Source organism: Rhinolophus sinicus, linkage group LG10 (genome assembly GCF_036562045.2).
Source record: "Rhinolophus sinicus isolate RSC01 linkage group LG10, ASM3656204v1, whole genome shotgun sequence".
Lineage (NCBI taxonomy): Eukaryota > Metazoa > Chordata > Mammalia > Chiroptera > Rhinolophidae > Rhinolophus > Rhinolophus sinicus.
In genome coordinates this window covers 22,700,688-22,716,754 of record NC_133759.1, presented here as the reverse complement: position 1 = coordinate 22,716,754, position 16,067 = coordinate 22,700,688, and the positions used below count along the sequence as shown (strand labels likewise).

The window sequence follows — 16,067 nt, the reverse complement described above, 5'->3', positions numbered from 1 at the left end:
GTTCTGGGACCGGATTTCCCTCTTTCCCCCACCCCCACCCCGGCCGGCCCGGCGGAATTCCTGCCCCGCAGCGGGCCGGGAACAATGCCGCGTCCGGGACCCCATCCTCAGCCGCCCGCCACTCACCACCCAGGTCAGTGCCCCGTTGCCGCCGGCTCCCGCGCCGCCGCCGCCCGCCTTGGCCATGGCGGTGCCTCCGATCACAGGCCCCGAGGCCCCAGCCGCCGCTCCCGCCTCCCTGCGGGCCACCCGGCCCCGCTGCTGCGCACCGACCGCTCCGCTCGCTGTGCTCCTAGCGGCGCCGCCCCCAGCGCCCCATCGCCGAGACCCGGGACGGACGTCCGGCCGAGCCCACCGAGGAGGCCGCGCCGCCCGCCGCCCTCAAACTCGAGGCGCGGCGGCCGCGTCGCCCGGGCCTAGCGCGACCGCTGAGGCAGAGGTGGAGGAGGAAGCGGGAGGACGCCGGCGGCAGCTAAGTGGCAGCGGTGCCTCCTTGCCCGCCTGCGGGCGCCTCAGCAAGCGGGGCTGAGGTCCCGAGGTACGAGCGGCGAGCCCAGCCGGGGAGCCCGGGGCGTCCGGACGTGGCGGGGACGCAGAGGCGCCTTGTCCTTCCTCACGCTCCGCGACGGCCGGCTGCTCCGGGTGCCGGAGACGCCGCCCGCCGCCGCCGCTGCTGCAGCTGCCTCAAAAGCTTTCTTCGTCGGGCGCCCTGCAGCCTCGACTTCTTCACATCTACACACCGAAAGGGACAATAAACAGAGCCTCCGCCGCCGCGGTCGCCTCTCTCTTGTCCGGCATAACACCGCACACACACATTCGCACACCAGGGAGGGAGGGCGCGGCGGCCACCCCCGCTGTCAGTCAGTGCCTCGTCGCCCAATCGGGGCCTTGTCGCCAAAGCCTCTCGGCCAATCCCAAAATTCCAAGCCCCCTGAGGGGCGGGACCCGAGGGGGAAACGTCATTGCGGGTAGCAACCGAAGGGAAGACTTAGGGTTTTTTGTTTGTGTGTGTGTCTGTGGGTTTTCCATTTGAAGGGAGATCAGGGGCTTCTGTCAAGGGTCATTTGAGGGCGGCAGAGGGAAAGGGTCGAATTCGCCTCGGGTCGATTGTAATCCTCCGTGCGTGCTGTTTACTCTAAAACCTACCAGCAAAGCCGAGGCATTTCTTTGCCTGGGGCCGTTGGGGTGGGGGGTGGAGGGGTGCGGGTGGCAGGAAGAAGCTGGGGGCCGTCCCAAAGGGAAAGTATTTTTAAAGAGCGGTTGTAAACCACTGGCAAGACGTAGATCACTGGTGCAAGGAGCTCCCTGTGACTCGGCCTCCCCAAGGCCTCAAGGGGACTCTGATGCCGAAAGAATCCTTTGCTCAGACCTTCCCCTCCTCCACCTCCTTCCTCACTCTCCTCCCCTCATCCCCAAAAGGGATACGGTCAGTTTCAAGAAAAATGCGTTTAAAGAACTTAAATAAGAGACACACAGAGAACGTTCCAGGGATATAATGCAGGTTGGGTTGAGGGTTCTGTTTCTGTTTGTTGACCTTTCTGTCGTCTCTGAACAATGCGGAAATGTCACTGTCACTTTTCCTTCTCATCTGTCCTGAACTGTACCTGCTACCTCTAAGAGGGGAGGTTTAATTTTTTAAATTGCTTTCAATAGAATTTTAAATGCACACTAAGGAATAATTTCATTCCCATTAAAGCTTTCTAAGAACGAAAATTACCCGCACAGACACACCAAAATCTTTGGCAGATGGACGATGGCTTTACTTCATCTTGCCTTTCAATGTAATTCCATTCAACAAGTATTTATTGGGCGCACAGGCTGCCACCCTGTGCCAGGCTCTGCGATGGGTTCAAAATAAAAACAGGGCCCCTGATTTCAAGTCATTTATAATCTGGTCTGTGAGACGGACTAAAAGGGAGTTAACTGTCACCAAAATGAGTACTTGAGGGCATGAAGTGTCACCAAATAGTTACGAGAGCTTTTTTAAAAGATGAAAACCGTATTGCTGCTTCGTGAAAAGGTGTTTTTGTGAACTTCTCTTCCAACTGCGCATTTCCTCTCAAGGGAAAACAAAAACGTCTCGGGTCACATCTTTCAACTGCCTTCTGAGTCTGGAGAAGTGGGGAACTCTGAAACATGGAAATAATTTAAACATAGTTTTTCTTAATTAGCTCTCTAGTGGCCATGTAATTTTGGCATATTTGGAACTTTGGTTCAGAACAGGGAAGTCTTTCTTTACCTTGAACTTGAGGTGCAAGCTTGTATATCAAGACAGACCAGGGGCCAATCAGGGCTTTGAACCTGACCAATTAAGTATCTGTACCTGTTATTTAACTTCCCTGAGCCTGTTTGTGCCACGTTAAAATGAGAATTTCTGCTCTTGTGCTTACTGTGACTACATCTTCAAAGTACACATATTTTATAAGTTTGAAAAGGGGTAAATAATTTTAAAGGCTGTGAGTTTTCTTTTTATAAAGATATATGCATTAGGTAGAAGCCAAGCTATAAAATATATAGCTGTCTCCTTTTTTAAAGTTCATTTTTCAAAGCTCTTCAGCCTCAGATTTTGAAATGAATAAAATATATCCAAAGTCAAATAGGTTAATTAATGAAAATCATGCTCACTTGCTTCATAGGTGAGCCATTGAGTCTTTCAGTAACTGGTTTATTCTAATGAAAATACTGACTTACCTGAAAGAATCACAAGTAATAGAGTTGTTGAATATATGTATATGCAAATCATCAGTTTAAAGCAGAATCCTGATGAATGGGAGAAAACTGTCCATCAAAAGTATCTCTTAAGTTGGAATTTGTCAAGTTTCTCTGCCAAAGCTACCATTATTTTTCTTTTAAACTAATAAATATTATATCCCCACTTAAAAAAAAAGGATTATCTCAGCTCCTGAAGAACTGTTAGTGTTTTTATCTGTTTTTATAAACACAACTAAACATGTGTTTATGATAAAATTGGTTGTACCTAACTTGAACACAGCTTTCCCTTCTGGGGTTTCGTCAAATAATTTTCATTTACAGAGTAATTATAGCAATAATTGCCACACTGAAAAGCTTCTATGTCAGGTTTGTCTTGTTTGGAATACTTTACTTGTATGTGTAAATTATATTTAAAGACTTAATTTCCACCCCATAGCAAACACCAGACAAAATGAAAAATTATAGAAATCAAAGTCAATTCTATAAACTGTAAAAATAAAGGCCTTTATTTGATCAACCTTTCCGAGTAGCTTCCATGGAAGCTGATCCTAACCACTTTAGAATTTTTAGTTTTAGATTTTATGTTTTCCTACTGTAGCAATCAAAAAATGTATACATTATATCTACTCTGTGTTAGGTACCCAGGACCTAGAAATTCAAAAGTCATGAAATATCATTTCTGCTTTAAGTTTACACCTTGTCTTAAACAGTTTTGAGCTAATCTTTTTTTTTAAACCAAAAAGCAATTTTGTATTTACTTGCTATTTAATAAATAGTTTACCTGATGAGTCACACTTATTGTACTTTATACACAGTAGGTAATTTAATCAATAAAAATAAATTGTCTAAGAAGATAGTAACTCAAAACTATACTTCTAGCTACCTGGCAAAGTTTCAATGGAGTTTCCACTTAAATCATGTATTGTTCTAACATTGAGATTTATTTGGGGTCTGAGCAGGGGCTGGAGGACTAATGTTTAGTAAGCATTTAAATAAGATAATGTTTGTATTCAAAATTCAATGTCTGCAATTTTACTTCTCCCTCTCACTATATTAGTTTTTATGGATCCTTAATATATACAAAGTTGCTAGGCTAAGCACAAGAAGAAAAGCTGGCCTACAGTAAACTCAATAAATGGTTGTCCAGGTAATGACTATTAAATGTCTTCAGTGTAATTTCGTTTGTTATATTTCTTTAGAATAGAGCTCAAGGTAGGGAAGGAAATTACCATCAATATAGCTTTTAGGATTTCAGCATTTCTATAGCAAATATTATAATAGTTTATTAAGTCTGATTTTTGAGACTATTTCATTGTTCTAAGTATTTTATATTTTTCCTTTTAAAAAGGTACTTAAGCACCAAAGGTAACAAGTGTTAATGGATGGCTGAAGACATCAATGACCACCATGTTCCTGAGTATTATCACCATTGAGAAAATATAAAAGCTAACCATCTTCAATTTGTACCTCTAATAAGTATGGGATGTTTCGTTTGACTTTTTTTTTGGTTTGGAGAAGTTTATTTTAATTGGTTTGGGCCAAGCTATGCTGATCCTCTGGTAATGTCTCTAATTACTTGTATAGACAGAAGGAACATTTTCACTTATTTTAGATGATATAGATCAGCAATAACTCACGGTCCTTAACTGTACTGAAGTACATAACATGGAGGATATAATTAGCACATGCCTAAGTGAAAAAGGCTGTTCTTGGCCTTTGAAAGGGCCTAATACTCCATTTGGACTTTCGAAGAAGTATTTTGTTGTAAGAAAACTCAGCTTTGGGGGATATTAGATGCCATCATTCACCTAACCTTCACCAACAGAATATTATGCGATCTTAGCATGTGGGTTGCTAAATTGTATTTGAAATTTGTGGTTGCCCAGAGTCATTTGCTTCAGTTACTCAGTAGGTTTATAAGGCTCAGAACTAAAGAAATAAGATAGCAGTGACTTTCCTAACTAAACCATTTCCATTTCAGAAGAGCTCGGGAACTCTAAAGCTTGAGTTGCTAACTTTATTTCATTCTGTAGTATATTAAACAATTTAATGGGGGGAGGGAAAAGGAAGTGTGAGAAATAGTTACAAAAAAAAAAAAAAAAAAAGAATCTAAAATGTAAGGCCTTCAGGTTAGAGGGATTTCTAGAACAGAACCAAAAAGCTACATTAAGTTATCTAAGGTAAAAATTAAAAATGAGAACTTTGAAAAAGTACGATCTTTTAGTGTGCCAATTAACAACAACAAAAAAGTAATTGTTCTTATTTTTGGAATGTTAAGCACAGATTAGCCCAGATACCTTATATAACTATCTTTGTCTATAAGCTTTCTTCTTTGAGAGTGCTGTCTGAATGTGAGAAGAGCCATAAGAAGTCCCAAGAAGGCTGACTCTTCAAGGAATATATCTCTGATTTAAATGGTGTTTGAGAAAAGTAAAAGAACAAGGCCAGCCTGTTCAGTAAATGGTACACTACATAGGATTCGCCGATCCTAGAAAGCTCTCAGCACATGGGAGTTCAATAAATAATTGTTCAAGGAATGAATTTAAGGCATATCAAGTTCCTCGCAGTGAATCAATTCATTCACCACCAGTGATGGTGCTGAAACTTGGCCAGGATCCTTAAGGCTTTTTGTTTTTTCAAGTGTTTTTGGTTGAATACCAGAGAGCATAAAGTACCTTAAACTTTAACAGTTAACAGATTATCAAGAATTGGTTAAAGCATTGTTCTGCTTTAGGAATGAAAAACAGGACGGCTATGAGGAGGGAAAGAAGAAGCGAAGTTATGGTACCAGGAGAAAGAATTGGTGAAGTGGGGTGGGGGTGGGGGCACCCACAGACAGAGTTAACAAAGGCATCGAATATTGTGAAACTGAGGACAAAGCAAGCACATTCGGGCAATGAAAACGGATCATGTAGCCTTGTCAATGCTGACTGACTTTTCATTTTATGAAGTAGGAACCCCCATTTACTGAGAACCCTGCTGTTTGGTACAGTACTGAGCAGGCACTTTCTTTTTCACTCCTATTAGCTTAATTAACTTTCAACAACCCTAAGAGAGGAGTTATCATTCTTATCTCACAGTCAAAGAAATGAAAGCTCATAGAAAGTCACAGAACTGAGTATTTGGTGGAAATGAAATTCAAAACCAAGCTTCTCTTACTCCAAACCACACCCATGTGTCACACTGACAAGTTGGCTAACATACTTGGCAATATAGTATATTTGGCAAGGTGTTAGGAACTTGGCAATACTGGTGAATAATTCTGGCCCTCAGTAAAACCCTTTGGTGGTTCAATTTTATTGTTGAACTATGATGACATGTATCTACAATTTGTATGACTGACTAGAAATTCTCTTTGAAACCAGCCTGAATCTGTTTTCTGTTACCTCATTACAAAATAAGTTGCATTTTAGAGAAAAAGAATCATTAAAAAAAAAGCAACCTGTGGGTCCTGTGACATCTATCCATCTAGTATATGATTGTAAACCTTATAATCTAAATCCAGTGTTCTATAATTATAAAAGACTCTCAAAGAGCTAACTTTCAAATGTAGGAGGAAAAACACAGAAGTACCATCGGATTGGACTCTGGGATTCACATTTTGGATAACTTCAAATTCACAGAAGATACTTAAAAGCAGCATAAAAAGTTCCCAAAGTGTTCAGTCACAGGGAAGACTTGTTTGTGGACACTTCATCTATTATAAGGATTTGCCTTTTTGTAATACACAGAAGATACCAAAAAATGTATACACATTTTAAGAACGGAAAAAAAACTGTATTAAAATTGTAATAATATATACCAATAACAAAAGATGAATACAAGTCCTTTGTATACATGGTTTTGGCACCCCCGGTATTTCTATGTATTACAATTTTGCATCTCCCATTCCAGCATTTTGCAAATAATGTTTCTTAGTGTACTAATTCCTTGAGGTATAAATGGGTATTTTGGAAAGTACAAGTCCCAAAAACCATGCACACTATTGTATAGTACCCATGCAGAAGGGGTTCATAAAACACGTTAACATTTTTAAGGCTATCAGCAACCCTGCACTAACTTATTTAGCCTTGAAACTGTGATATTTTCAGGAATAACTATTGACATTCTTGGAACGTATGTTTTAATATAAAGCCTTTGAGAAATACTGCCAATTTTTAAATTATTTCTGTTAGAATGTTTATTTTACAAGTTTACAAAGTATAGATAAATATAAACTAAAGAACAAAATGTCCCAAAATTCCAGCACTCAGATAATTACTATTAACAATTGGTGAATATCTATCTCTCCACTGCTTTTGTAAATAAGCAAAAACATATACTTTTAAAAAAGGAAACAATGAGCTCTAGTAAGTTATTTAAAATTAGAAATGAGTTCTATCCCACCAAAATGGCTAAAATTAAAATACCAACTGTTGGTGAGGATATGGAGAAACAGACACTCATGCACTACTCATAGGATGTAGCTCAGTAATACCACTTTGGAAAATGGTTTAGTAGTATCTACTAAAGGTAAACATTTACATACGAAGTCTGACAATTAAGTTCCCGAACTTGTTGCAATGATGTTGCCAACCTTTTTTTGATATCAGAGGCATTATTCATTATGAATTTGTACCAACTGGACAAACAGTTAGCCAAGTTTACTATTTGGAAGTGCTGAAAAGGCTGTGTGAAAAAGTTAGACGACCTGAACTTTTCACCAACAATTCATGCCTCTTGCATCACGACAATGCACCAGCTCACACGGCACTGTCTGTGAGGGAGTTTTTAGCCAGTAAACAAATAACTGTATTGGAACACCCACCCTACTCACCTGATCTGGCCCCCATAGACTTCTTTCTTTACCCAAAGATAAAGAAAATATTGAAAGGAAGACATTTTGATGACATTCAGGACATCAAGGATTATATAACAGCTGTGATGGCCATTCCAGAAAAAGTTCCAAAATAACTTTGAAGGGTGGACTAGGCGCTGGCATCGGTGCACAGCTTCCCAAGGGGAGTACTTTGAAGGTGAGCACAGTGATATTCAGCAATGAGGTATGTAGCACTTTTTCTAGGATGAGGTCGCGAACTTAACTGTCCCACTTCATGCAATACAAACCAAAAATTCATCTCCTACATATATACAAATAGAAATGCATACTTATATGTACAAAAAGACATGCACAAGAATGTACATAGCAACACCATTGTCATAGCCCCAAACTAGAAACCAAATGCCCATCAATGATGAAATGAATATATTATGTATACAGCGTGGAATACTGTTCAGCAATGAAAATGAATGATCTACTAAACTTAACATATGAATTTCACAAATATAATGTTAAGCTAATGAAGTCAAACAGAAAAGAATATATACTGTATGATTGATTCCCTTTATATAAAATTTAGAAACAGGCAAAAGTAACCTATGATGTTAGAAGTCAGGATGTGGTTACCTGAAGGAGGAAGATTCTGGGTACTGATAATGTCAGTTTTTTGAACTAGGTGGTGAATACATGGTTATGTCAATTTTGAAAATTCATCCAGTTGTATCCTTTTGAATTTTACAGTTTTCTATATGAATATTATGCTTTAAAAGTTTACTTTTAAAAATGCTATATCACCAACACTTGACAGAAATAAGGATGAGAGTGTGTGGAAAGACGAAATCATTGATTCCTCTGAGTTGATGGGTGATTTGGAAGATTTATGCTCTGAATGTGAAGTGGTAGGAATACCATTACCAATTTAGTTCATGTATGTTTTCCTTTTTATGTGTGGACAGAATGATATAAGATTGAAGAGTTCTTCCAATCAGCACAAAATAAAACTTAAGTGATAAAAACAAGAATGAAGCCACACCTGAAGCTCTGAGAAATCATTCATGAAATCTCTTAATTATGATATTTACCTATATACCTTCACTTCCTGAACTAACTTCCTCAATTTTCAAGAAAAATACAGAATTTTCCTAATAACAGACAATAATTATCGCTATTATTTATTAGTACTTACTATATATTGGCATTGTGTTAACATTTTACTTGCATTATCTACTTTTAATCCTCACGAGGAATATATGAGTTAAGAATTTATTTTCAGAAGTTTTCCAAATTATAAATGGAATATCTTCTGGTTATAAAAAAACAATAAAAAGTGTGTCTAGTAAAAAATGCAAACAATCCTGAACATGTCTTTCCCCATAAATGTTGCTAATCAACAAGTTGGTATGTGTCCTTCCAAACTTTTTGTATGTATGTATAAAAAGAACACACACACATGTACACTGAAGGAGAGGTCAGCAACTAATGGGATCATATTATAAATACGTCTCTATGAGTTGCTTTATTTTAACTATATCTCCTGGAAATATTTCTATGTCTGTCCAAAGATCTATCTCATTCTTTTAATGAATGCAGTGATTGTTTAACCATTTCACTTATAAACATTCACTCAACCAGGAACACTATTGACTTTTTGGACTGGATATTCTTTAAAGACCTGTCCTATTGTCCTATGCATTGTGGGACATTTACCAGCATTTCTGGCCTCCACCCACTAGAAGCCAGTGGCTTCTTCCACCTTCCCCCAATCTACCCACCCACCCACCCCAATAGTGACAAAGAAAAAAATGTATCCAGACATTTTATCCCCTTGGGAATAAAATCCTTCCCTCCAATCACCACCAAGAGCCACTGGTATAGAAGAATAACGTATTATTCTGTATGTTATTTTCAATGCAAAAGGGATTCACTAAACAGCTTGGTATTATTTTTTATAAACTGTGTTTTACATATGAGAAAACAGGGTAGAAAGTTTGATCTGCCCAAGTTCCCATTGCTATAGGTAGTAAAAGTAAGACATGAGCCCAGTTCTGTCTCCTCCAGAATTTCCAAATCTACTATAATTTTACTATCCTGCAGGTTGTTTTAGAGACCACTCTAAGGGAGATACTCGGAACAGTGAATATCACTACTTGTTGAGAGTAAAATAAGTAATTATTAAAGATATCTTTAACCCTGACAAGCATCCTTCAGCTCCTTCTGACAGACCCAGGAGCTAAAACTTTTCAGCTTTCTAAAGGTGCCTATCGCAGAACAAGTCATTTGCAATAAAACTAAACTAAACAGAAAACTATATGAATATTTTAAACAGATAGCTAATGTTGCATCACCACCGTTGATGTGATTACCTATGAGGAAGTGCCCTGAGAACTAACCTAGTTTATATTGGTGGTAGGTCTAAGGTCAGGGTTCTAGATCTTCATAGGCCAGACGGCTTTGCTATCACCATTGAAGAGTACAGATGTGTATCAAGCTCCTATTGCACACAGTAGCACACTACTAGTTCCTCATACTCCAGATTTCATCCCCAATGCTGAGCAGACGTCTTGTAGCCCCCCACAGTTGATATTAAGGCAAATCAAGCAGCAAAGGTGAGGGAAACAAATGCAAAAATAATATAGTTGTCAATATTGACTGAGTACTTACTATGTACTGGGTATTTAAATCAGCCTTTATCTCATTTCATTCCACAAATATTTAAGCACCTATTAGGTGCCAGATGATACACCAGGTGATACAGATATAGGAATACACTAGAGGCATAGAGGATACCCTCTATGAAATGTATGTAAAGATATTAAATAACTAGCTGTTTAAATAACTGTGATTACTGGGGGGAGGGTAAACATAACAAGGTAGAAGGATGGGGAAGGCTGTCCTAAAGAACATATGCATACATGTATGTTGAGCTCTGAGGATGGAGTATGAATTAACATTCAAGACTAGCAACAGTATGTGTGAAACTCAGGCAGGATGGATCATGGTATAGCTGAAGAAGTGAGAGAAAATTGTGGCCAACGTCAGATCAAGCACGGCATATTGGGTCATGTTAGGGATTTCTATCATTGGTCCTAAAATGTCCATGGAAAACCAAGGAAGGATGTTTAAGCAGTGGCATGTCATGATTACATTTGGAGTTTCCTTTTCTATTTGCTCTAATATTATTATTGTTTCATTCTCACAGAAAAGGAAATCAGAAACCAAGTCTCAGAAATCAAACTAATTGGCCCATTATAATACACTGTTTCACTACGAGAGAAATGAGATCAAGTAGGTCAGCATTATTCTGTCTCCCTCTTCCTAACAAGTAATGGCTCCTTTACAGTATTGGCCTTAAACTTATTGGGGATTATGGGACCTCTGATTAAACAATGAACCAAGGCCTTGAAAGCTTAACAGAGGATATGTTACTATTGATTCTCTTCTTCTATTTTGTTTTTTAATTCTCATACCTGTAAAATGAGAAGATTCCTTCTGAGGAATATTCTGATGTAGAATAATAAGATGAATAAAGAGTGATTGTTAGTAGAGTTCTAAGAACAAAAACGCCCACTGATTCTAATATTACGTCTAGGCAACCACCATTTATAGGCTGTCATTTTAAAATCTGTCTCCCTGAACACATCATCCATAAATTCATTGCTTTCTAATATTATTGATGGTGAAGTAACCTCCGTAACAGCTGAGCTGACCCACCCCAGAGGGTCTCTGACAACTATATAGTGATTGTTTCACCTGATTATGGATATCTAATAAATACAGAATAGTAAAAGCCTGAAGTGTTTTGCCATTACTTTGGTCATGAATTTCTCTCAAGAATGTATCATACTAAACAATCTTGCTTTTTAATTAAGCTATCTCCCATTTTTTTTCACATTATATTTCTTATGTGTTCAATCATACCTGGGAACTAACCACAAATAATGTTTTTCACAACTGTTTTTTTTAACCCCTTGGCCTCAATTTTATAGGTTTTATTTGTTAAATCATTTGTTTCAAAGTATAATCTCTCTGGGTCTCTAGTTTCTTCATCTTAAAATGTAAGGAATTTGGATTCGATACTCCCTTCTAGCTAAATATTTCTGATTTCTATTATTCTTCTCATTATTCAAATGTAAGAGTAGTAATTTGAGAAACATTACCAATGAATTGCATTCTCCCCTTCACAGCTTTAGAGAACCTTCTTTTCTGTAACTTGATAGCAAACATTTCATATTTTGCCCACACTGTTGGCTTTTAAAAGAATGAACACAGCCAGGGTTCTTTCAACAGCACTGAATGAGAGCACCCATTGTTTACCAGTAGAGCTCAAAAATCAAATATTCTAGTTTTAAATTAGGAGAGAGAGACATGTGACTAGATCTGTTGTGTTTGGTTTGGTAATGTCAAAAATGGCTTTCATTGTTAAAAAAATGTATTTTAATATCTTGCCCTTTTTATTAGAGTGTCCTCGTCAAAGGTCATGGGGGGAAAAAGTCATGCTTCTGGGAAACTATAGTTTCACAAATTTCATCATCCAACTTCTCTTTCCACTGGAGAGAGCTGAGCCTTGAGTCCCAACAAGAAATACCTTACTGTTTAGGGCTGTCCAGGCCCTGAACGTGCTAACCATTCATTTGACTTCTCCTGAGGAAGAGTCATCTAGATTTTTCCTATTCCTTAAAGGCCTCCACATGGGCTGGGAGAATTTTTATTGATTTGTTTTCATTTCTGAAACTCCCTCTTTTACCCCATGACTGATTTGTATGTTAAGTTTTAATCATCAACTTAAAACAAGTCACAGAATTGTTTGCTGATAAACTTAAATTGTAAAAAAGTCTAGAATAAAAATAAAAAAAATCAATGCCATAGCCCGCAATAACTTGCTATAATTCTATTTTCATGTCAACAGATATGTTTGGAGAGTTGTTATCTCTAGTACCAAAAACCTTTTGGAGATTATAACAACAAAGACTCGCAGCTACACCGTTATGCTTGATTGTTACTACTGAATTCTATTGATATTTTCCATCTGTCTACTCAGTCTCCTTGTAGTTAGCTATTCTCTTTCCTCCTTCTACTCCAGCTTCCTAGCACCAGACCTAAGGCCAAAAAAAAAAAAAAAAACATAAAAAATCCAGGGTTTATGCTTTCCTCCCCCAAAAGTTGGTGATTGAGAACTAAGTAGAAGAGGTGTAATGGAATTATTGGTCATCAAACATAATAAAACCAGAAGCATTAGGAAAGGATCATCTCTTGAAAATAGAATTCCATACCTTCTCACTACCCTCCATGACAAAGTTCCAAAATTTACTTAACTAAAAATACTACCTGGCAGTCCCTATTCAGAGAGGAGAGAAAAATTGCAATATCACTGCTAGGTAATTTGACTCGATTTTACTTTACATTATACTATGGTTTAAATGTTGGTATCCTCTCAAAATTCATATTGAAATCCTAATGTGATGATGGTATTTGGGGGTGAGGCCTTTGGAAGGTATTTAAATCCTGAGGGCAGAGCCATTATGAATGAGATTAATGCCCTTATAAAAGAGACTTGACAAAAACTGGATATGATATTGACTTGCCCTTGAGGAAGTCACAAACTGGGGAGAACAATCTATAAAACTAATGATAATCTTAATATGACATGTTTAATAATAAAAAAGCTATACAAATTACTTTGTACCATCCATTGGTACAGTATGTACATCAGGCATTTGAAACTATGGAAGACAAAAATAACTACAAGGAAAGTGAGACTGTGTGGTTATTGGCAAGGTGCACTGATGCTCCTCAGAAATAAGGGGAATTTATGTCTGGTGTTAAGGGAAATTAACAAGGAGGGATGGGGGAAAGAGGCTTGACAGCTACCTAGCCCCTTTACTCACATGAGGACACAACATGAAGTTGGCATTCTGCAACCCAGAAGATGGCCTTTGCTAGACACTGAATTTTCTGGTACCATCATCCTGGATTTATCAGCCTCCAGAATGGTAAGAAATAAATGTTTGTTGTTTATAAGTGACTCCACCTCTGGCATTTTGTTATAGCAGCTCAAATAGACTAAGACACATTACTTTTTCAGATATTTGGTTTTGTCAGGACAGACCGATATTTTCTAGAGAAGCAGGGAATTAGTTACAGGGAAAGAACAGTTGGTGGAACACTGGAGATAAATTGCCTGTTTACAAATGTTGCCTGGGGCCAGCTTTGAATGTAGTGCAAATGGATGGAACACTTGAATCCACTTTCTTTAACCCAGCACCTAAGCTGATCACAGAATTCAATCTCCGGTATTCCTTCAAACCAGATACTAATCTGAAGTAAACAGGTAAAGCATATGAAAAATGGAATAATAAATACTATAGCCCTACTTTAAGGAACAAAGCCATTTTACATTTGAGTTATGCATGTACTATGCCATGTAGTTTATAAAGTGATATGGCTATTAAGACTATTTTAAGGTGATGAAACTGAGATTCGGGGAGGCCATTACATATGTCCACTCTTACTCAAGTAATACACATGGAGCGAGGAGTCACATATGAGTTTGTCCGGCTCCTCACACCATGTTTTTTTTTTATACCTTACCTTCCTAAATTTAAAATTACTGTATACTTATTCATCTAATAGTTCCCCAAGGCCCCATTTCTCCAGTCTTAAATATCCTACGCTTATCATTATAGAGTATTAATATAAACATTTAGTTAGGAAACCTCTATTTAGAATACTTAACCCAAGGAAAAAATGCAACAAAAGGTAGTATTTTACTGGCTGAATTAAAATGTCACTTTTAAAAAGGACTATTTTCACAGGAACTAAGAATGCATTTTAAAACAAATATCATGAGCAACATTAATGTCTACTGTAGGCAAAATTACGAAACAGCTTAACTTTGTCTCTTAAGACCTCAGCCACATCAATTATGTATGAGGTGTGATCAAACAATATGGTGAATGTTTAAATAAAAAAATGATTACAGTAAAAGACACATTGCCATTAATCCCCCTCAAACCACCACCCCTCACTTCGAACACACTTATCCCATCCTTCTTTCCACTTTCTGAAGCAGTTCTGGAAGTCCTCTTTCATGAGTGTCTTTAGTTGCACTGTCATGGCTGCCGCGATGTCCTGAATTGATTCAAAATGTTTACCTTTCACGGTCATTTTGAGTTCGGGGGAGAGCCAGCAGTCACACGGTGCCAGATCTGGTGAATAAGGTGGATGAGGACACACCGTAATTGACAGAAATTGCCATAGCAGAAGCGATGTGTGATGCAGAGCCTTGTGATGATGGAGGATAAAACCTTTTGCCCATCTCACGTTAAATGCATTGTTCATGATCCATGACTTACAGTACACTTTAAAACACATCTTCTCAACCTTAGCTCACACTCGACTGTCTGCACCAAACAAGTTGAAACTTGTCATACACTGTTACTAAGGTTTGATGCACCGCTTCCCATATTGAAGATCCCTGCCTTTCCATTGGATGGCACTCGGCAGCAGCCTTCACTATATTTTGTGATCACAACGGAAAGGCTCCATGTCACACATCGCTTCTGGTATGGCAATTTCTGTCAAATAAAAACATTATGGTGTGTTCTCTTCCACCTTATTCACCAGATCTGGCACCATGTGACTTCTGGCTCTCCCCCAAAGTAAAAAAGACCATGAAAGGTAAACGTTTTGAATTTATTCAGGACATCGAGGCAGCCACAACAGCTCAACTAAAGACACTCACAAAAGAGGACTTCCAGAACTGCTTCAGAAAGTGGAAAGAAGGATGGGATAAGTGTGTTCGAAGTAAGGGGTTGTATTTTGAGGGGGGGTTAATGACAATGTATCTTTTATTGTAATAAAGTTTTTTTTATTTAAACATTCACCGTATTGTTTGATCACACTTCGTATCTTATCACATCTTAAGAAGGATGTGAAAATCATTTGCATTCAGGATTAAGTACTTCAAAATAGACAAAGGACTTTGCTTTTTATAGGATTTAAAGCTTCAAGGTGCTGCCTGAGTTCTTAGATCTTTCTATATATTTATAAGTATTATAAAGCTTTAAGAAGGGAAACATCTTTCAAAATTATTAGGCACAGAACACTTTTTTCTCCACATAGAATCTCAAGGAACGCACTTGGGGAATTGCTGACTCACAGGCTACCAGCTAAAATTTCCCTTTGACTACAACAGTTCAATTTTCCTCTAGGTGTCCTTAATGAGTAAAAACCACGAATGAATGACCCAAAAATGAAATTAAGAAAACAATTCTATTTACAAGAGCATATAAAATAATAAAATACTTTACAATAAATTTAACGCAAGAAGTGCAAACTGATGCTCTAAAAACTACAAAACACTGTTGAAAGAAACTAAACAATATCGAAATAAATGTAAAGACATCTCATGTTCATGAATTGGAAGATTTAATATTGTTAAGATGGCAATAATCCCCAAATTGATCTATAGATTCAATGCAATTAGCAGAATACTAGCTGGCTTCTTGTAGAAAATGACAAGCTGATACTAAAATTT

The 16,067-nt window shown here is 38.2% G+C and overlaps 1 protein-coding gene across 2 annotated transcripts in view; it reads right to left on the bottom strand.

The window, feature by feature from the left end:
- TOP2B (DNA topoisomerase II beta) overlaps positions 1-866 on the bottom strand; it is a 52,887-nt gene extending 52,021 nt beyond the window's left edge. Inside the window, exon 1 of one of the 2 annotated variants that reach the window (XM_019745271.2) lies at positions 127-866. In XM_019745271.2, the coding sequence (XP_019600830.2) occupies positions 127-186 (60 nt within the window). In that variant the 5' untranslated portion in view covers positions 187-866. The remainder of the gene's footprint in view (positions 1-126) is intronic. The other variant, XM_019745269.2, reaches the window with a different exon arrangement.
- Positions 867-16,067: the final 15,201 nt, after the last annotated feature.